This window comes from Aquila chrysaetos, chromosome 17, assembly GCF_900496995.4.
Source record: "Aquila chrysaetos chrysaetos chromosome 17, bAquChr1.4, whole genome shotgun sequence".
NCBI lineage: Eukaryota > Metazoa > Chordata > Aves > Accipitriformes > Accipitridae > Aquila > Aquila chrysaetos.
The window spans coordinates 4746699-4768333 of NC_044020.1; the positions used below are offsets into that span (position 1 = coordinate 4746699).

The window sequence follows — 21635 nt, forward strand, 5'->3', positions numbered from 1 at the left end:
CCCCCGTCCCCGTCTCCGTCCCCCTCCCGCCGCCGCCGCCATCACCGCCTCCCTCTCCCGCCTCCTCCTCCTCCGCGTTCCCCCGCCCGCGGCCGGGCCAGCGCCGCTCGGGGCCCCGCCTATGAGGCGGCGGCGGCGGCGGTGGTGGTTGCGGCCGGGCCGTGGCTGGGGCCGGGGGCAGGCGCCTGCCCGAGGGGGGGCGGCGGCTGCGGCGGCGGGTGGCCGGGCTTGAGGGCCCTGATGCGGCTGCGGCCGCGGCCGCTCCGCCGCCGGGAGAGGCCCCGCCCCGGCGCCGGGCCCCATGCACCCCAGGTGAGCGCCCTGGCGTCCGCCGAGGTCGGGGGGCCGGGGCGGGGGAGGCGAGCGGGACCGCGGCCGGGCCGGGCCGGGCGGAGAACGGGGCGCGGGGGGGGGGAGCAGCTCGGGCCTTGCGATGGCGGCGTGCACCCCGGCTGAGGGGACGAGGACCCTAAGGCGTTCAGCGGTTCCCGCAGGCCCCGAGGCTTGGCCCGGGTGCTTCGGCAGCCCTCGGTCCCGGCGGGGGGGTGTGTGTGGATCCCTTCCCCGGGTATCGCCAGCGTTTGGGCCGGGGTGGGGGCCGGGGGTATCCCCAGCCCCGCCGGGTAGCCGGACCCCTCGGCAGCGTCCCTGCAACGCCGTCCCTGGAGGCGAGTGGGGCGGCTGACAAGGGTGCGAGAGCGCGCGATGCGAAAACTGGGTAGAGGCGAGATGAAAGTCGTCGACTCCGTTTGCGCGGCTCAGACCTTCGGGTTAACTTGAGCGAGTTTGGTGTATTTGGCCTGTATTTTCCAGGGAGAGCGGTACTTTTCCTTACTGGAGTGGCAATCCAAGCTCCAGCTCTCCATCCGTACTGCAAAGCTTGGGCCTGCTGCCTGTAAAGGGCATGCGGGAGGCTCGGGTCGGCGTGGAGGCTGCTCTGTCTTGTTGCCAGGGTTGTGACTGCTGTGGGGGCAGCCGGTCTTTCTGGCCCTACAAACAGCTGGTGTGTGGGCAAGAGTGCCAGAGCGGGCAGAGCTAAGGCCAGGCAGAGCTTGCAAAGTTGTTGAGAAGAGGGAGGTGACAGTGTCTCCTTGGCGTCCCCATCCCCACGGACTGGTCCAGGCTGCATGTGCAACTTGAGACCCCAGAGGATGGATGTGCCCTGAGCTGGCTTGGTTTCTCCCAAGGCTGGGGATTTGGGTTGTGGGGCAGCCCGGTGGTGTGCGCCCACTTGAGTAGCTTGAGAGGTGCAGGCACTCAAGAGCCACTGGATGATCGCTTTGAAATAACATGTCGTCCACCGTGCCAGTTTTTAATGTGATGCATGTGCCATGTCTGCAGAACCAGACTGAGGCAGCCTGTTAAAACTCTATAAAATGGCTATGCTGCAGAGGTGACTCTTGTCACTGTTGGCCTGGTTTGAACGGATAGTGAATTAGAGGTTTTGTGTCCATTACCAGTTTTAAGTGATCTCTCCTCATCCTCTCCTCTGATTTTTGTTTTTGAACATGAATGTGGTGTCCAGAAGTCACAAAATATAAATCAGATGCCGTTGTCCAAGTAATTTTGACATTCGGCTTGCAAACTGATCTGTTTTCACAATACTTTAATCATGGTGTCTTTGTTTACAAGGAATGAGACTTTGTTTTCTGGATGGCGAGGAAAAAGCTATGGTCTGATTTGTCTTCTTGAACTGGCTCTTTAATCCTGGTTATTGCTATCCAATATGATTGGTATGTATTGATCATGATGTGATCACAGTGCGAGTGGCTGATGTGCTTTATTCTTAGCTTTGTAAGGCAGAGTTTTTACGTGTCAATATGTGACTTTGAGTTGTTTGCTCAGCTCTTCCTCACCACGGTACAGTCAGTAATCAGGAATGTTCTTGCTTCTGTTTCTCTTTCTTTTTCCCCTCCTCTCTCTATTCCCTGGCCCCAGAATGAATGAAATGAACTTGAGTCCTGTAGGGATGGACCAGCTGACCTCATCCTCTGTGAGCAATGCCTTGCCGGTCTCAGGGAGTCACTTGGGATTGGCAGCGTCACCCACTCACAACGCCATACCAGCACCAGGTAATGGGGAATGCTCCCACAAAGGGTATTGCAGCTCATGCTCTGTGTTTTACTGTCACAGGAATGTTCATAGTTGGGTAGCAGTGCTTGCTCTGATAGCAAGTCATGTCTTTAGCAGGTAATGAGGTGATGTAGCATTGAGGAAGGGCAGACCATAAACCATTGCTTATATGGGCAAAGCAAAAGGGATGTGTGTTTACCAGGCTTATGCCTTAATGGGAGTCTCATTTTGTTCTAATGGGGTGGTTTGCACCGTGGGTGGGTGGTAGCAGAATCCTTTGAAATACGAGCTGCAGCTGCAGATCTGGCTCCATCTATGTCTGTCTTCACTCAGGTGAAAATAATGATTTTTCACCTGTAAAGCAAAACTGTTTTCCTAGCTCTTTTTATCAGGGGGCTACACAGACAAAAGTCCATTACAATTGGGAAGTAGAAGCAGGCCCTACATAATGTATCCAAAAAAGACCTAGCCACATTCAGGCATGCCTCTCAGTGCTGTGATAACTGTGATCCTTTCTCTGAAGCTTGCCACCTTACTTTGACAGTACCATGTTGTACTTCCATAGGGAGCTCCTGAGGAATTAGTAACCTCTTTGTTAGCTTGTGTGTTCATAAGCTCAGGTAGTTCCATTGAGTTTAAATTGGCATTTTCTTTTGCAGGCTTGCCTGTTGCAATTCCAAACTTGGGCCCCTCCTTGAGTTCCTTGCCCTCTGCTCTGTCTCTGATGCTCCCAATGGGTATTGGGGATCGAGGAGTGATGTGTGGTATACCAGAGAGAAACTACACCCTACCTCCACCACCATACCCTCACCTGGAGAGCAGCTATTTCAGACACATTCTACCTGGTAAGTGGTCTGGAGCTGATGAATGGGAATAGAGAGAGAAATTGTTTTCAGAGCCACCTGTTTCTGTCCTGAAGCAGGCAAGGCTTGACTGTTTTGCAGAGCTGTAAATTCCCTGAGTTTGTCTGGAATCTGTTGTGTCATTTACACACCTTTATTTTTCAGGTCTCTATTGCTATACATGTGTATGAAGAGAATTGCAGGGCATTTTCTACTTATACTGAACCTCTGATCGCTCCTCCTGCTGCTTTGTTTTCAAGATTAACAGAAAACACAGCATGCCTGGTTTCTGTCTGAAATGGCTTGTAGTTTGAAAGCTGCTGCTTTTTTTTTTTTCCCTGTAGTCTGAAGCAGTACTTAATATGTGCATAACAGTAGGTTACAGTAGTTCAAAGCTCAAAAAGAGCAAGCCATCAGCTGAGGAGTTTGGGCTCTTTCCCACCCGTTTAGGCCATGGCATAGTTTTTCTTCATTCTTGTTCAAGGTTGATTTCCAAAGGCCTAACATACTGATTTCTATCTTGATTCCTCTCTTGTATGTGTTTTAAAGTATAAATGTAGAAGTTTACATGTTAGTATATGAAGACACAGAAATTTGAGCTTTAAATGTAGTCCTTGCAGCGTGGAAGGGCGTAGATAAAATTCTTCAAGGTCACCCAGTGAGTGTTGTTGGTTCAACCTAGGTTAGGAAAAGAAATACAGCACCCCAGATCTCATCCAACTACCTGTTGACTAGTGGCTGAACTTGCCAACTGCTTAGGAGTAACCTTTCCTACTGCATTACATGCTTGCCCATTTTGTGGGCAAAGAGTAGAGGAGGAGACAGTGTATTTCCCATTTTTCTGAGCTGGAATAATTTATGCAGAAATGTATTTTTTTTTCTTTCTAGTCTGTGTGAAGTTTACTCTGATGTTTCATAGGGCTCTTCCGTCAGTCATCTACTGCCTTCAAGGATCCTCCTTGTTCAAGCCACAAGGCAGCATTGCATGCAGAAATATTTGATGCAGCTGGTTAAACTAAACTGTGCATTTCTCGGCTTAGCCATTTTTAATGGGGTTATGCTGCAGAAAGAGTATCCGCGCTTGCATCCTTGTAATAATGGACATGTTTGAGTGGAAAACTTTTACAGAACAAATGGCTCACAGGGTTCAAGGCCAAAAAGAAACATACTGCCTCAGATCTTGCAGAATCTGCAAAATCTGTCTCTGCTGGAAGTACTGTTTACTTGAATGTGCTGATGTATTTCCTCCAAAGATTTTTTTTTTTAGTTTTGTCCAACAAGAGAAGTTGGTAGTATGTAAATACAGGTTAGTGTTTCTTTGTATCTTAAGTTCCAAGGTTGTTTGATGTTGAGAAGCTTTCCAGAACTACCAGAAAAGATGTTAGGGTTTCTTATTTAAATTTAACTGGGATATTGTTTTAGGAGAAACAACATACTTTTCATGTAAGGAAAGAAAGCAGATGACTCACGATACTTTTGAGAGACCTTATCTTGGTCCTTCAGAATTGCAGTTGATGATCTTCGAGATGGACAGTTGTGTCACATAGTCTTAGAAGAAGGAAGTAGTCATTGTTAAAACTTAAATACCTAAGCAAAAAGGATGTACCCTGGAGAACTGTTTCTACTTCTCCTAGCAAAGATGAACCAGGGATTATCAAAAGTTAGATTCCACTAGCAGTCCTTCATCCTTTGTGAGCTATTTCTTGCGAACAAAAAATTGTGCCTAAAATGTGAAGAACCTCTTTCTGATGCAGTCTTTGTACTGAGGAGCCTAGGTTAAATGCTGCCAGAAACTTGGCTGTTCAGAGTTTGACAAGTAACTAGAGACTTGCTCTGTTGGGTGAAAGTTCTGTATTTGTTGTTAAATGATACTTTGACAAGAGTGTTGGGTTGGCATATATTTGTGAGCATGTTTTAGAATTAGTGGGTTTTAACTGGACGTAATGTAAAGAGCATGTCTTCAGGGGTCTAGGTCCTAATGTACTCTTCTGCGATGATGGGGTATTTTTGTTCAAGATTTGAAAACTGGTGTCCTCTCACTCTCTTCTCCTTCCCCCTCTCATTCTATCAGGTATCTTATCTTACTTGGCTGACAGACCTCCACCTCAGTACATCCATCCCAACACTATAAATGTTGATAGCAATCCGGCATTGTCAGTCTCCAGCAATCCCTCGGCCCTAGATCCCTACCAGCCCAGTGGAACCGTGGGGCTGGAACCAGGGATTGTCTCCATGGACTCCCGCACAGTGAACACACATGGTGCTCAAAATCTGCATCCTAGTGACAGTCACGAGGTAGCGCTGGATACTACGATCACTATGGAGAGCGTTTCGAGGGTAACCAGCCCCATCTCTACAGATGGGATGACAGAGGAGCTTACGATGGATGACGTAGCCGGGGATCATTCACAGATCCCAAATGGCTCCCGGAGCCACGAACCTTTAGCCGTAGACACGGTGGGCAGTAACTTGACATCGGACGCTGTGGGACACGGCGGTGTCATTCCCATTCACGGTAGCACTTTGGAACTCCCTGTCGTCATGGAGCCCGACCACATCGCCGGGCGGGTGACAGGAATAACGGATAGCACACTAAATGACTCCATTCATACTGTGGCCATGAGCACCAACTCCGTGAGCGTGGCGCTCTCTACCTCACACAACCTAGCTTCCCTGGACTCGGTAGCCTTGCACGAAGTGGGCCTCAGCCTCGAGCCGGTGGCGGTGTCTTCCATAAATCAGGAAGTAGCCATGGGGCCAAGTCACGTGGATGTGTCTGCAGACAATCTTGCCTTCGTACCATCCTCTCTGCAAATGGAAGACTCCAATTCGAACAAGGAGAACATGGCAACCTTGTTTACCATATGTGAGTGGGCATTTCCTCCTTTCTTGGGGTAGGGTTTGTTATGTAGCTGTTGTCTGGTGGGATGACAGGACTCCTGTTGCTAGTCTTACAGATTTCTGGTGAAAGAAACTTAGTTATTTAACAAGTCTGTGGGATTTGGAACATCTGCAGTGGCAGATTAACCACACTGAAACAACACTAGTTGGAAGCAGACATAATAGGATGTTTTAGCGTCATTCTCTTTGTATCCATCTCCCATGTTGCCTTGAGGTTGGAAGCTGAGTTCTTCATGAACCTCTTGCCTTTTGTGGATATGCTGGTATTATCCTGTGCAATGAGACTTTTGTTTTTTAAAGTCACATCACAAATGACTCTTCTTGCTCTGTTAAAAAAAACCACAACAAACACCACCACAAGCCATACATTTCATCAAGTGGGTATAGTTGTGGAGTATGACGTTATGTGATCTTGCAAAGTTTTTATTAAACCATGAACAGTCATCAAGAAAATGTTGTTCTCAACAGGACATGCTGGAAAAAAGAGCAGAGAGGGAGGGAAGTTTTTAATATTTCTCATTATTCTCATCAAAAGACTTCAGTCCAGAGGCTAGTTGGTCTCCTAGGAAGAGAGGAGCGCTGGACGTTGCACTTTCTCAATCCTGTCATCGTTCAAGGAGTGGTGTTTGAGAACTGTGAAGTTCTCGTTTGGTGGGACGGAGATTTGAACTTCTACCCACAGCATGTCTGTCTTCCTGCCACTGAAGTGTAAGGCCAGCTTTTATATTCAGTTTTATTAGTTGAGGTAGCACTACTGAGTGCTGCTCGTGCAAGCAATCTGGCCCTACAACTGCCAGAGCCTTATGACAAGCTTTGCCTGCAGAACATTTTTTAAGAAATGGAAAGAACTAGTGCCTTGGTTAGCAATGGGAGAGGTGCAGTTTAGTGCAAAGTGTCTAGTCGGACATTTGAATTAAAACTTTTATTCTGTGGGATAAAATATAACTTAAAATCAGGTGGGCGTAGAACTATGATGAATTTACAACTAGAGGAAGAGTTTTACAGTTTTACAGGGTTTTTTTTACAGTTTTCTGAGTTTTACACTCAGAAGTTCTTAAAAGCGTCTGTTGCATGTTGAACAAATAATGATCAAAATACTATGATATCCAACATGCTCGTGGTGAAATCACTTCTCTTATTTGAGATTTGTGCCAGCTTATTGTCACTATACTTAAAATAGTCCTAAGCTGTTTCCCAGGTGATGCTCCCCATTGGTGGGATGTTCTAATGGCTATTGCATGCCTAGTGCTTTCATGTGATTTGCAAAATAGATCGTTGACTTGGGAAGGTTTAAATTTTAACTTTTTGTTGTTATTTTTAAACTACTTCTGAATAAAACATGAATTTGCGTCCAGACAGGTGACAGCAAGGAAGAGGAGTTGTTTTAGAGCCTCTTGGTGGTTTTTGCTCACTGAGAAGGCAGGAGTCAGGGCCTTTTTCAGAAAACTTTTTACACTGTTCCTAAGCAGGAAGAAAAAGGCGTGCCTTTGCTACAGTCCTAAATGCTTGTGAAACTTCCAAGTAGCCCTTTTTTTGGTCATCTTTGTTTACAGTTCTGGGTACCCAAATCAGAGAAGTAATCACTGTGATGTTTTGGGGTTTTTTTTGGGTGGTTTTTTTTTTTTTTGCATTATTTGGCAAGGACAGAAATGGAAAGGAAACAGTATATTTTGCTTCCTGTAGAATGTAGGATTTTTTTTTTTTTTTTCAACTTCTTAAATACGTATGAATCCCTAAACCTTTCCAAGTGGGAGTGTTACATGCCTAGAACTTGCTTTTCTTCCTCTTTGCCTCTCCTTGGGGTTGGTCCACAGACACGTAGTGCTGTGTGTGCTAGGCAATGCCTAAAAACATCTGTTTCAAATAGTGTTTCTCATTACTCAGATCTGGTTGTTGTCATTGCTGTACTCCTACATGTCATCTGTGCACACGAAGCAATGCTTATATAGGCTCTACCTAATAATTTTCTGAGTACCTTTCTATCTGTAATTGTGTAGTTGCTCAAACTGTACTTTGCATGGGGTCAGTTTCTGGTACCCTGATGTATGAAGGCAGTGTCCCAAAAATCTCTTTTAACAAGTAATAATGGAGCTGCTGTTTATGCCTGCTGAAGACTACTTCTGTGGTAGGTCTTTTATACTGGGGTTGGGCCATCCAGAGGCCAAAGAAGGTCTTTGTGGACATCCTGCTTAATTAGCTGAGCATCTTTCTTCAGAAGAAGAATGATTTATCAGGAGGGTGGTTGCTGAGTAGGTGTTGGTTGCTCCATTCATAGAGAACTGAAATGACGTAGTTTTTCTAGATGAGAGCATTCTATGCTCTACTTTTTCCCAAATTTATTAGACTAAGGACTTTCAGTGGTTTATCTTTCAGCAGTACTTATGCTGAATGACAGATTGGTAAAGTGATGCTACTGATTTGTCTTGGGCTTTTGTTTTTGTTCCATTCAGAGGTATTGCATAGAGATGTACTTTATGAGTTTATTGCAGTGGGTCCTTCAAAAGCAGCAGTGAGGTCAGGTTTTTGCTGCCATGATTTGCATGTTGTCTGAATTTAAATGGAGATAAGGGGATTTGTGGGTTCGAATTAGAAAAATTTTAGAAAGAAGACCTTACTGTCCCTTTGCGTGAATATCCTTGAGGTTCTACATGCAAAAAACCTGTTCTGGTAAATTCCAAAAACATAATGAGTTAGAAAGTGTTCGTTTTGGTATGGCTTGGATTTTTCTGCCAATAAAGGTCATTTCACTTGTGATCAGAGAGAAAATGGCTCTTCCATCTTCAGCATTACTGCCAGCTCTAGGAGACTACCATCTGTTTTGCAGCAGTTTTGATGAAGAGTGGACTCTGTCCCATTGCTAGATTGCCCCTGTAGGGATAGTCTAGAGTCTAGGTGATTAATTTACCGTCAGGAAGGCAGGTGGAGATCCTCACGTTTGATCTGAATTGGATAGGAACAGTGACGTGTACGTCGGTGCCCGTCTGACTGTAGTAACATGGTTCATGTTCTTCTGAGTAAAAGCAGTAAAGCGGACAGGTTAAACCAGAGAGAAGCAGCCTTTGGCAGGAGCTGAGCTGAAGCATATTGGTAGGGAGCTGATTGCACCGTGGGGGCTGTTGCATCTTTTTAATCGCTGTTGTCCCTTCCCCTCTCTGCAGGGTGCACACTGTGTGACAAGGCATATCCATCAGACTGCCCAGATCATGGGCCCGTCACCTTTGTCCCTGACACCCCAATAGAGAGCCGAGCCAGGCTTTCTCTCCCTAAACAGCTTGTCCTCCGGCAGTCCATCATGGGAGCTGAAGCGGGTAAGAATCAGATTACTATATATCTCTGTGCAGCAGTTTAAAATACACTCACGGCCTGAAATCCAAAACCATAGGGATTTTAACGTGGGAAAGAAACACTGCAATAGAGAGGTGGTTCCCTCTTCTGTAATCACCCTGACGTACGTTGTGCAAGAGCTTCTTGTCCTCTGGTTACTGCTTAGACTTCAACTAGACTCGAGGGCTGCTGCCACAGAGTGTTGCTGAAACACTTCATAAGGTCAAGCACAAGCAAGGTATGGTGTTTATTTTTATCATGTGCTAAACAACTCAGGCACAGCTTTGATAAGAAAACATTGCAGCAATTGCAGTTTGGGGGAAGATAATTAGAAATAATGGAGGAGATTTCTTTCTGCTTGTTCATCAGCTTGGTTTGCTACCTGTGGCCTTCTGGATGCTCTCATTGGAGTATTGATCATGAGTGCCTCTTTTTTTCCCTCCCCTCATTTACATTTGGCATGTAGACTGTGACCTTGTCATTGGATGTGGACCTTGTTACTGTATTTCACGCCACTGTCACCTGGAAATCGAAGAGTACAGTGCAATACCCTAAGGATCTGAAGGCTAGAGAAGAATGTGATTATTGGCTTGCTTAGTGCTGCTGCTTGTTGAGAGTAGCTTACATCTGTTCTTTTCAAGCTGCACTAGTTTCCAGTTTATTCCTAAAAGCTATTCAGTGTATTCATGTAGACCTATATATATATAAATGTTTAATAATAAACAATATACACGCAGGAATCCCTCTGCCCATGACAGAAATACAGCTGCCTCTGGGGAGAAATGCAGAAGCTGCTTAACAATGCCCAGCAACAATTCTGGAAATTCCTGGGGATTAGGTAGGCGAAATGTAGTTACTGAAACTAGTATTTTCTGCTTCTGCAGAAAGTGCCATGAAAGCTTTAATTGGTGCAAGTGGCTAGGATCTTAGTTTTATAGCTTACTGGAAAGTAAATTACTTGCTTTTGACAAACAAAACACATATTTGTAATTACAACAAAGCGGCTCCCAGTAGTGTCATGTGGTGGTGGTGGTTCTTGTCTCTGCCTTAGGTGTGTTTTACACGTGAAGTAGAAGCTTTGATGATCTTATGCCTAGATATTACCCCTGGAGCATTATCTCATAAACCTCCCATCTCTTTATTATGCATGATTAGTTGTTTAAATAATTGATTTCTGCAGATTTTGGTCTTCTACTGATAGGTGTGTGGACACGAGAAACCATTCCTGTAAGGACTTGTTTTGGACCTTTGATCGGGCAGCAGAGCCATTCTCTGGAGGTGGCTGACTGGACAGACAAAGCAGCGAGTCACATCTGGAAGGTCAGTGGATGTTATGGCTCACAGAGTCTGCAGGCATGCCTTTATCTGGTGAAAGCCACCACATGACACAGAAGCTTTAATATTATCATCCTTGCCAAAAATCAAAATTAATGCAGTTTGATTGTTTAATACTTAGTATCAGCATAACAGAGCTGTATAGGTAATATGCTGGTAATCAATCCTGAAGTACAACAGATTTCTTTAATGCCTTTTCTTTTAAAGGGCTATACGTGGGTTTCCAGTATTTGGAGTTGCAGCAGAGATTGTATGTGAATTACTAGGCAGCACTTGTTTGTTTGTTTGTTTTGTATCATTCTTTATTGAAAGTTCCCCCAGGTAACGAATGATTTGTTTTAGGAAAGCTGCTTTAAAGCTTTCTTTTTCACATCATTTCATGTTCAGTAAGTAAAATTGATCTGTATAAATAAAACATGTACTGTTTGCCCAGATATTGTTATTCACAAGACTTTGCTTGTAAGAAAAGCAGCCAAATGCATTTCTGCTGGGAGCAAAAGGTGGTGTGTGGGAAAGATGCTGATAAACAGTTTTTCTAGCCTCCTGGGTAGCAGAGAGGTCAAGATTCCTGTGTAAAGGGGAAAGTAAGAAGTAAGAACAGGGCTGTGGTCTTGGCAATGGCAATGGAGACCTCCTGGCTTGTTCTAGGTAAACATATCCTCTCTTAAAGAAGCTGGCTTTCACTGCATTTGTTGCTGTGTTTTGTCCTAAGATTGCATTTGTTTTTCCCGGTAGATCTATCACAATGGTGTCCTGGAGTTCTGCATCATTACAACTGATGAAAATGAATGTAACTGGATGATGTTTGTACGCAAAGCCAGGTGAGAACTGTCTGTACTGTGCTATGTAGCTTGGAGTCTGAGCTGCAGGCTCATGGAAGGCTGTGCTGGAGAATGTGCACTGCTGCACTGACTGCCCGGATGGGTAATGAGCTCGGGACCAAGGGACCTTCAGGAGCTATCTAGGCATCTTGGACCGGTGGGGAGAATGAAACAGAGCACCCAGCAGAGAATGTTATGGGGGAATCAGTACACATGCCGTAGTAAACCAGCCCCAAACCTGCCCACATACTTTATTTATTTCCTTCACTCTGTCCCATTCCTTTTGGATGCATCTGTGAAGATGACTTTGATTGTCTTTTTTATTTTAATACTTTATTAGCAAAGTGTCCCTGGGATCTTTTGGCCAAGTTCCAAGCTCTTACAGCATGCCAGAACTGTCCTTTTCAGTCTTTCTGGAGCCTGTGATGAAAACTATCCAAACTGGCTTCAGTATTGCTCCATACATGGTCCACTGAGAAGGCTGAACCTTTCCCATTGCTCTGTGACACAAAGTACATTTCCCCTGCAATTCATTTCATTGCTTCCATATGCAGGAGTCAAGAAGTTAATGCTTGATCTCCCACTGCAGTGGGGCAGAGCTTTTGCTGGTTTCAGATACTGGGAACAAACATATGCAAGATACAGCTTGAGAAGATGAGTTATCCCATCTTGGAAATGCTTTTCAAGAGTTATTTTTTGAAGATAATTTTGCTTTAAGGCTTTATTGATATTTATTTCTCCCTCGTGTTCCCTATTTCTTAAGGGAGTTAATGTGAAAAATATATAATTTTTGTAGTTTCTTAAGAGGTCATAAACTCTCTTCTCTCAGCCCACTCCAATGTTTATTAATAATTTTCTCAGCAAGATATCGCAGTGGTGTGAAAAATGTATCATTTGGTGGAGCAGGTTGGCTCTCAAGGTCCAGTTTTCCTTTACTTTCCTTTAATAAAGAAGGACAGAAGTGACAGACAGGAATGTTTTTTATAATGTGCTGCCAAGCATTGAGGTTCTCTCATTACCTATTTATAGGAATTTCCTTCTTTTTTTTTTCTCTCTCAAAAAGTCATTATTTCTGGAGGGCTTTTTTTTCATAACTCTCATTATTGCTATAGGAACCGGGAAGAGCAGAACCTCGTAGCTTATCCTCACGATGGAAAAATTTACTTTTGCACCTCTCGGGACATCCCACCTGAACATGAGCTTCTCTTTTATTACAGTCGGGACTATGCACGACAGCTTGGTAAGTAAGCGCTCGTCTCTGTTGGCTTTGCAGGGAGTACTCAGCTTGAATCCCCTTTTAGTGCCATCTCTGGGCACGGTGACTTGGGAGTGCATTATGTTCCTTCTCAGTTCCTGGTGATGCATGTCATAGTTTCCTTTTACACTTCATGACTATAGGAGTACAGTCGTTGGAAAGAAACATTTCACTAATTCCACTGATCAGGAGTAAAAGATCGCAGTTTCAGAGAAAAAGGGTTGTTTTTCTTCTGTTCATCCATGTGGTGCTAAGGGAGTTTTGCTAGCTGAAGATGATCCTATCCTCCCCCACCTTTGGTTGTGATAATTTAGGTTTGGTGGAGCTGTGCTCAAAATCATTGCAAAGTTTGGCCTCCCAAAACATTTGAAATGGCCTACCTGAAAGAGCTGAAAAGCAAGCACCGGCGCTGAAAGGAACGGGGGTGAAAATCTCTGCAGCTGGCTTTGCTACCACAGACGAAGTGTTAACATGGATCAGGCTCACGCTCTGTTAGGCCTTGCTATGCCTCATTAAAAGTGATGCTTTTGTGCCCAAAGGTGTCCCTGAACATCCGGACATGCACATCTGCCACTGTGGAAAGGAATGCGCTTCCTATGCGGACTTCAAGGCCCATTTGAGCAGCCATATTCACAACCATCTCCCCAGCCAGGGGCACAGCAGCAGCCATGGGCCAGGCCACGGCAAGGAAAGGAAATGGAAGTGCTCCATGTGCCCCCAGGCTTTCATCTCCCCTTCCAAGCTCCACGTCCACTTCATGGGGCACATGGGCATGAAGCCGCACAAATGCGATTTCTGTAGCAAAGCTTTCAGTGATCCTAGCAACTTACGGACACACCTCAAGATACACACAGGTAAGGGCTGGGGACTTTATAGAGGTGCCTGTGCTAGCAAAACATTGGGGCAGGACCTGTTCTTTCTGATCCCTTGGCCAGTTGGCAGGGCATAGCTTGTGTCCATAAATCTAAGCTCTTAGAAACATAGAATTGTAGAATGTTTTGTGTTGGAAGGGACCTTTAAAAATCATCTGGTCCCCCCCTCCCCTGTTGTGCGCAGGGACATCTTTCACTAGATCAGGTCACTCAAAGCCCCATCCAACCTGGCCTTGAACACTGCCAGGGATGGGGCATCCACAACCTCTCTGGGCAATCTGTTCCAGTGTCTCACCACCCTCATTGTAAAAAAATTTCTTTACGACCAATCTAAATCTGCCCTCTCTCAGTTTAAAGCCATTGCCCCTTGTCCTGTCACTACAGGCCTCGGTAAAAAGTCTCTCTCCGACTTTCCTGTAGGCCCCTTTTAAGTACTGAAAGGCCACAATAAGGTCTCCCTGGAGCCTTTTCTTCTCCAGGCTGAACAACCCCAACTCTTTCAGCCTTCATAGGAGAGGTGCTCCAGCCCTCTGATCATCTTTGTGGCCCTCCCCTGGACTCGCTCCAACAGCTCCATGTCTGTCTTCTACTGGGGACCCTAGAATGCAGTACTCTGGGTGGGGTCTCACAAGAGCAGAGTATAGGGGGGAGAATCACCTCCCTCAACCTTCCTCTCTAAGAATGGCAGCATCCTGGCTGTCTATAGGAATGATCTGTAGTCCACGGTGACCCCAACTAATGCCTGGGCACTGCCTGAGAGAGTGCTGGTTGGCATGGGATAGGACTGTGCTGGCTTCAGTGGTGTGGGTGCTTATAGAACAGTATGTAGACCTGTGTTCTGGCTGTCTGTGCCATGTCTAAAAGCATTTGATGAGTTGAAGTTGATTACAGTTGGGAAGAAGTGTCGGCCTTCGCCTGGGAGACAGAAACCCTTTGTTCCCACACAGCAGATCCAGTGCTGGCAGCTATGATAAAACAAGGGTTTCCTTCTGCTCATGAGAAAAAGCCAGCTGGGTTTGAGAGCTTGTGATGTGGACAGTTGTCCACTTAAATATGGGGCTGAGATCTTTCTCCTCTTTCCTCCGGAATTGTTTTTCATCTTAAGGAAATGCACAAGACTGAAACTGGTGACTGTGGGGTCAGACTGATGTGGGTAAGGCTCAGCTCTGTCACTCATCAAAACTTAAGTCTGGACAGGCTGTTGACTTCTGTGGGCATTTGGATATGGCTTTGAGGATAAAGGGACAATTGCGAGCAGATTAGTGAATGAATGCTAAAAGAGGAAAACAAAATAGTGAAATATTTTTCAGCTGTGTAAGAAGAGAGGAAATAAATACAAAAAGGCATGGATTTAACAGAGAGTGAGGATAGGGGAGAGGGTGAAGGTCAAGTACAGGCCAGCAATAGTGTGGATATTTGCCTCTCTTTTTTCAGTAAGGTTGAAATAGCTATTGGGAATCATGGAATGCAAATCACAAAGCTGGAAAGGAAATAAAACTGGGAGTTCAGTGCACTTGAGTCCAGCATAGGAAGCTGTGGGCTCAGTAGTGAGGAGTTTTAATAAATTGATCAAGTACAAATGTATACATGACCACAGAATACTCAGTGGGGTAGGGATTCAAGTGGTATTCAAACTTAGTCTGATTCAGTGGTGTGCAGGGGTTTTGAGCTATTCCTGGCAAAGAATAATGGAAGAACTACAGATGATAAGTGGGAAAACGGGATAAAACATAGAAGTTACCAAAGAGCCAGTGAGCTTTGTACCTGTGTGTTTGTTAGAATTTGTTTTTCTAGACAAAGGCAATGCAGTGCATCAAATGTGGTTGGGCTGCAGGAAGGCATCAGATACAGTTCCTGTGGGAAATTAGTGGAGATGGGGATGTACTAATGTACAGTAACTAGATGGCTGCCGTGGTTACGATTAAAAAGGAGGCTACCATTATTTTTACTCAAGAATTCATCTTGGGTAAGCCTAGTCTTGTTAAATGTTTGCCTGAATGGAAATGTTTTTCTGCTGGAAAATTTACAAGTCTACTGGTGATGTTTTGATATGCAGAACAGGGAGGCACAGTTGTTGGTGTAGACAAGAAGCAGAAAGTCTGTCTTACAGGAAAGGCGGACTGGAGGAGGAGGAGGAATCAGTGGTGTTTAAGACAAAGTGCAGAACCGTGCATCGCGTGAAGGGCTCAGGGGTTTGAAGCAGTAGCATGAAGTGGGTTTTTTTGGCTGGGGGGCATGGGTCAGGGTACGGAGAGCTTTGGGAATGATGAAATGAAGTCAGATGCGTGGTTTTTGCATAGCTAAATCTAGACTGTAACTAGGTAGGCCTTTATGCTGAGTCTAAAGGAACTGCAGGAGGAAAACGGGTCCTGTTCACAAAGAATCTGCCTTTCTTCAGGGTAAAAATTTATTTTTCAGAAGTAGTCAGGCTTGTTTGCTTACTGTGTTTCTTGGTACACTGACTGTCAATTTGTGGGTGTATGTATGTGATCCTAGGTCAGAAGAATTATCGCTGTACCCTCTGTGACAAATCGTTTACCCAGAAGGCTCACCTGGAATCGCACATGGTCATCCACACGGGGGAGAAGAATCTGAAGTGCGATTACTGTGAAAAGCTATTCATGCGGAGGCAGGACCTCAAGCAGCATGTACTCACTCACACGCAGTAAGTGATCTCACAGGGCGTGTTGGACTGGCCAGTGTAATAAATAATGAAGCTCAACAGCCCAAGAGAGAATCTCCAGTTTGCAAATGGTTTGGCCTAGGGAGTATAGGTCCATCCTCTAAAATGACAGAGAAGTCAATCTCTCCGGACAAATTCCTTGTTACTGGCTGAAGTTGTCCTATTCTAGTGTTTGCAGTATTTTAATGCCACAGTAAATTCCAGGCATGCACCTTGTCTAGTGAAATGGCATTCTGGAGCGTTCATCATTTTTAAGAGAGAGGGGGTTGGCTGGTTTACATTTAGTTGTCTGCTGAGAACTGTTTCCATGTCCCAGCATGACCACAAAAAATCATAAACTCCTCAATGCTATTCTCACTGACTGGCTTGTTAGTGAAGCCTCTCTCTCTGTTTGCACCCGGGGGAGGGTGCTGCCATTCCCAGCTCTTGCCTACCCCCAGTCTCATTCATGCACTTGGGCATCTCCCCACAGGAGGAGCAGGAGACCATGGTCAGGGCAGATTCCCACCCCCAGGTCCTCCTCCAGTTAGCCACAGGTCTCTCCCAACCCCTCGGCTTTCTGCCAGGCCAGATCTTTCCTTTTGCTGTGAGAATCTCTCCATCCTGTTTAGTTACTCCCAATCCAAGGTCCTCCCTTAAAGGCTGCTTGCCCAAAGCTAGTCCCTCTGCTTATTTCATTTTCAGCATCTGGTTCTTGTACTCTCTTGGAATCAATTGCTGCTTCTGTCGTGCTGCCTAGGAGACAGCATAGGGCAGCTAGCATGAGCAAGAGAGAGGCAGGCAGACAGACAGACTTGCTTTGCTGCTTGTTCTTGCGGCCAGAGCCAGGAGGACTACTGTGGGGAGGTGTTTTGCACAGTCATCTACAGAATTTGACTGTTGCGGTCTGGTAAGCCTCTGCTTAGTATTTACAGACTGAGGGTTGTTAACACTCCGCAGCTTCTTTGTTTTCTTTTTTGTTCTTTTTTTTTTTCCCCCCATTTATGCAGGGTGGGAAGGAGGGAGACGAACCTTTCCACCATGGCAACATCTCTGCCCTAGCCAAAACATGGAGCTTAACCAGAGTTTGGCCTTACTTAAAAAATAAACAAACCCCTTGTAGAACTCTTTCTTCTTTATCATCATGAAAGAAAAACAGTTGGCTATAAGCTAGCATTAATCCAAAAAGCCTGACTTCCGCCAATGATGGGGGTGGGAAGGGGAGCAGAGAAGAGGGGCTTTGTGTATGTACTGTGTGAAAGAAAACTGAGCAGTATTTACACTTTAGTGCTGTTATTTCTGGACTGCTTCTCCTTCAAGTATATTGGAAGTAAGATTTAGGAGTAAGAAAGACTGACCCTTTCACCCTTCCTATCACCACCACTCCACTATTTAATACAGTGTCAGCTTTGTGGCAGGAGCAAACTGTAACTTTTTCATGTCTTGCAGAGAACGGCAGATCAAGTGCCCCAAGTGTGACAAGCTGTTTTTGAGGACAAATCACCTGAAGAAGCACCTCAATTCACATGAAGGAAAGAGGGACTATGTCTGTGAAAAATGCTCCAAGGCTTATCTAACCAAGTATCACCTCACTCGCCACTTAAAAATATGTAAAGGCCCCACATCCAGCCTGTCAGCCCCAGAGGAGGAAGAGGAGGAAGATTCAGAGGAGGAATTAATAGACTCTATGAGGACTGAAAACTGTAGGATTAACAATGGAGTCTATTCAACAGGTGATGCCCTCTCTGGACACAAATGAAGAGAAGAGAGGGGGAAATTTTCTTGGATGTTAAAAGTGGGGAAGGAAAAAACCCACTCTTCCTTATTTCCCCAGTCAACAGTGTATGTCAAATGAGTTTTCCTCCTGTTTTGGTCGCCGCACTACACCGCTTAATAAACTCTATAGCCAAAATGCTGAATGAGAATGGATCACGCATGTAGAAGTGAAGAGTTGCTAAGAAGGAAACATGAGGCAAGGAGACTTTTTCACACACACTGTGCATACTTCTTTTCCAAATCACTCAGATTAATCCATCCAGTGCTGGGATACATGACACATCTTGCATAGCCCTTTGAGTAAAGAGCCACAAACCAGAAATGTAGTCAAGTGATTGCAGTGACCTGTAAGCCAACTGTCCTTAACTGCCAAAGCCACAACAGTAAGAAAAACAAGCAAAAAACCAGTGGTGGCAGTTGATGCCTTTTTCTTTTTAATACTTTTTAACTGAAGGCTGTAGTTTGGCACAGAACAAAGACCGTCAATGCTCAGGTTTCCTTCTAAAAAATAAGAAAAAAAAGCTTTGTGTTAAAAAAAAAAAGCCAGTAAAATCAGCATTTGCAGACAAAGCAATTACCCCACTACAGAAAATCAAATATTGGCTTTCGGAGAACAGTTATTTCCTCTTCTCACTCTAGTTCACTAGAACATGTAAGCAAGTGAAGAGGTAAAGACTGTATAGACTCGGTAAGGAAGAGGCTTACAGATGATCAGGCGGTGTTTACAGTATATATTACTTCTTGTGCTGTAAACCTTTTACCACCTAGAGTGATGGGACGGTTTGCTGCTATTATTATTTATGGAATGAAGATGTATTTCATTTGCTTGTTTTCATTTAAAAAAATTAAAAATGTGGCTCTTTTCTAATGTTCTTTTTTAATATTTACACTTTCTGAAAAAGAGTTTCCTATTTCTGATAATGATGCTAAGAGAAGTAACACCACTTTTTCATCATTTGTCTCCCAAGCTTTCCTGGGACAAGGTATGGGTAGGAGCACCTCCATGAAGTAGTACAGTTAGAACTTGTCTTTCTTTAAACCTTGTAAATTTTCTGTGTGGCTCCTCTGGTGGTGCTGTAAAAGAACAGTAAGCTGAGCTCTGTTCTCTGATGAGGTAGTTGGAGGTTCCCTCGTGAAAGAGGCACCAGCTCCAGTTCTTGCCCTAAACAGCCTAAGTTCAGCTGTGCCTCTCCCTGTACACCATATTTCCTAGAGAGCTCTCTGGGTTCTTCAAGCCTGAAAATACCTAACGCTTGCCCTCTGAGATCAGTATGTGAATAAAAAGCTCCAGAAAGACAGGTTGAGGCATTTTGCTAAGTCAAGGGAAAGATGTGTTGCTTGCAGTAACACAATTTCTTCCTAAAACAAAAAGCGACTTCTAGAGCTACTGTGCCAGTTAATACCAGAAGTAGAGATAACATATTGTGGGTTCCTGCAGAGCCATGCTAAAGACCTGTCACCAGACTAGAAACAGCTGAATTGGATTTAGAAGCAGCAACCTAACTTCAAGGAATGGGAAGGAAATCTACAGCCCTGCCTTTCCCCCATCTGCCCTTTGTACTGATACAATTTATCTGCTTTACCTCACCAGAATGAGTTACAATGAGCGAGGGTGGAAAGCGGATAAGATCTTGTCAACTACATGCACTGACACTATAATACCAGTTGCTTTAATACCCAGGGCATTTTTGCAGCAGCAGCACTTTAACAGACACCTTCTAGTGTGTGGAGGGAAGCACTTCACAAGAGGATAAAAGTATCATTTAACTTCTGGCCTGGGGAAGGCACTTGGGTGTTCCTTTTAAATGTGAGGAAATTGTTTGACTCGCATTCCTTGATTAGGTTCCTGATGCTATAAACAAAGCATTTAAGTCAGGGGTTAGGCTGATACTCAGAATGTTCCTCTGTGCCTTCAGGTTTCAGGCCAAAATGCCTGGGAGAAGTTAAGAACCTAAGTACATAACACAGACAGCTTTCACGAGTGACAGTGACCAGCTGAGATCCCTACCCTTGCTTTGTGTCCTGACAGCCTCCCACCCTCTTCTGCATAGTAGCTGCTTATTTCAGTTCAAATTCTCTTTATAGATACTACATCTGGAGCTTGAAGAAAAACCCAATATACATGGCAACATCAATACGCTTCAGGTGCTGTGGAATCAGGGAAAAGAAACCCTCCATCTTGATGGGATAGAGCTGGGATTTCTGGTCTGATATTGGTGATCTGAGGTGCTACAAATACATTTCAAGATTGTAGTCAGGTACTCCAACTTAAGGCCCAAGAAATACTCTTAAGACTTATAAAAGTTACATAGAACTTTTAAAATCTGTATTAGAAATCTGTACATCTAGCCTCAAATTAAGGATAAATTATCTATTTACACTTGTCATTTCATTCAGCTTTTGTTTGTTTATTATACAACTGCTGTCTGAAGTCTTTTTCCTTATGCCCTTAGAAGGTATTTACCTTCTCTGCAGTATTCAACAAACTTCTGGTAGCAGCAGAATGCTTTTTTAGTGACTGTTTCATTTTATATATCAACTTTACACATAGTAGCCCCTGTTTCAGGGATCATAATCTCAGGCAAAAGCAAGTGATTTAATCTTTCAAAGCCAGTAATAGAGGCAGGAACTTAGGACTGCTGACTTACTTAAAGCTTAGCCACACTGCGTTTCTTCATCTGAGATGAAGAAGCCTGCAGATTGCATGCCATTCAAGTAATTTCTATGAACTCTCACCAAACGGGGATTTGTAGAATACACGTTAGTCATAGTCCCATTAATTACTTTGATTTTTTGATGGTCCGTCACGATTCCATTGCTGTCTCCACATCGTTGCTGCTACTGCCGGCCACAGAGCTGCAAGCCACAGAATTGGCACTAGCCAGAACATGTCTCTCTCTGTTTCCGAAAACTTCATTCACTGCAACACAGATAGGGGATTGCTTACATGTTTCTCTCCCAGAGACAAGTACAGCAGGTATAGCATGGTGAGCATCATGGAGTGGAATGGAAATCCTGTCCTGGTGCGGTTTGAGAGCTTTTCCCCTTTTCCCTGAGTAGGGATTTGAAGCTTACATGTCAGAACAATCTCCCGCATATGATACTTAAATTACAAGTCCTGTTATTTCTCCACTAGAGCATCTCTAGAGGTTTCCCTGTGTGTAATTCCTGTACCTAAGTACTGTGAAATGGATGAGTTTTGTAGAGCAAAACATTAAGTTTAAATAATTTATTTCTGCTTTTAGTCTCTCTGGTTTCCACCAAGCTCCTAAAAGCCTTCTCCAAAAATTCATGCCATTTAGTTACATGTAGCTACAACAACCGATCAAAAGAGTCCTCACTTTTATTCCTACAAGTACTCAAAAACACGATACTTGATTACACCAGGAACATTAAGTAAAACATAGGTATTATAGGAAATCAGGTATTACACTTCAGCTACAAGAAAATAAATCACGTGGCAAACAGAGTTCTCCAATTTAGAAGAAAAACCACATTTTTTGAAGCTGAAAATGTGAACACATACCCAGTCTTGGGGTATTTAAAAATATTAACCTACAGTTTCTCTCAGAGCCACAATACATTACTGAATATACAAATACACCCTGAGGGCAAGGGGAGAACCACAAGATTCAAAGAAACGAGAATGTTACCTGCAGAAATCTTGCTTATATCCCAAACACGCAGCCCTTCTCGCTCTCCTCCAAAGGCAAAAACAAATGGGAAGTCAGGGCAGCAGGCTGCACAGAACAGAACACCCTGGGAGGGTAGGAG

At 44.5% G+C, this 21635-nt stretch overlaps 2 protein-coding genes across 5 annotated transcripts in view; one reads left to right on the top strand and one right to left on the bottom strand.

Annotated features, from left to right (window-relative positions):
* Nucleotides 1-18425, top strand: PRDM4 (PR/SET domain 4). Its single transcript, XM_030040717.2, has 12 exons — nt 1-192; nt 225-312; nt 1939-2072; nt 2733-2918; nt 4987-5781; nt 8975-9124; nt 10342-10460; nt 11211-11296; nt 12409-12536; nt 13091-13405; nt 15920-16088; nt 17535-18425. Exons 2-12 carry the CDS (start codon nt 302-304, stop codon nt 17842-17844), a joined length of 2403 nt encoding a protein of 800 aa, XP_029896577.1. The 5' UTR covers nt 1-192; nt 225-301; the 3' UTR covers nt 17845-18425.
* PWP1 (PWP1 homolog, endonuclein) overlaps nt 18273-21635 on the bottom strand; it is a 20323-nt gene continuing 16960 nt past the window's right edge. For 3 of the 4 annotated variants that reach the window (XM_030040722.2, XM_030040719.2, XM_041129600.1), the window contains 2 exons: nt 21515-21620; nt 20249-20781 (listed from right to left, as the gene is read on the bottom strand). In XM_030040722.2, coding sequence (XP_029896582.1) covers nt 20666-20781; nt 21515-21620 — 222 coding nt within the window. In that variant the 3' untranslated portion in view covers nt 20249-20665. Of the gene's footprint in view, nt 18363-20248; nt 20782-21514; nt 21621-21635 lie in introns of those variants that run through there. The other variant, XM_030040721.2, reaches the window with a different exon arrangement.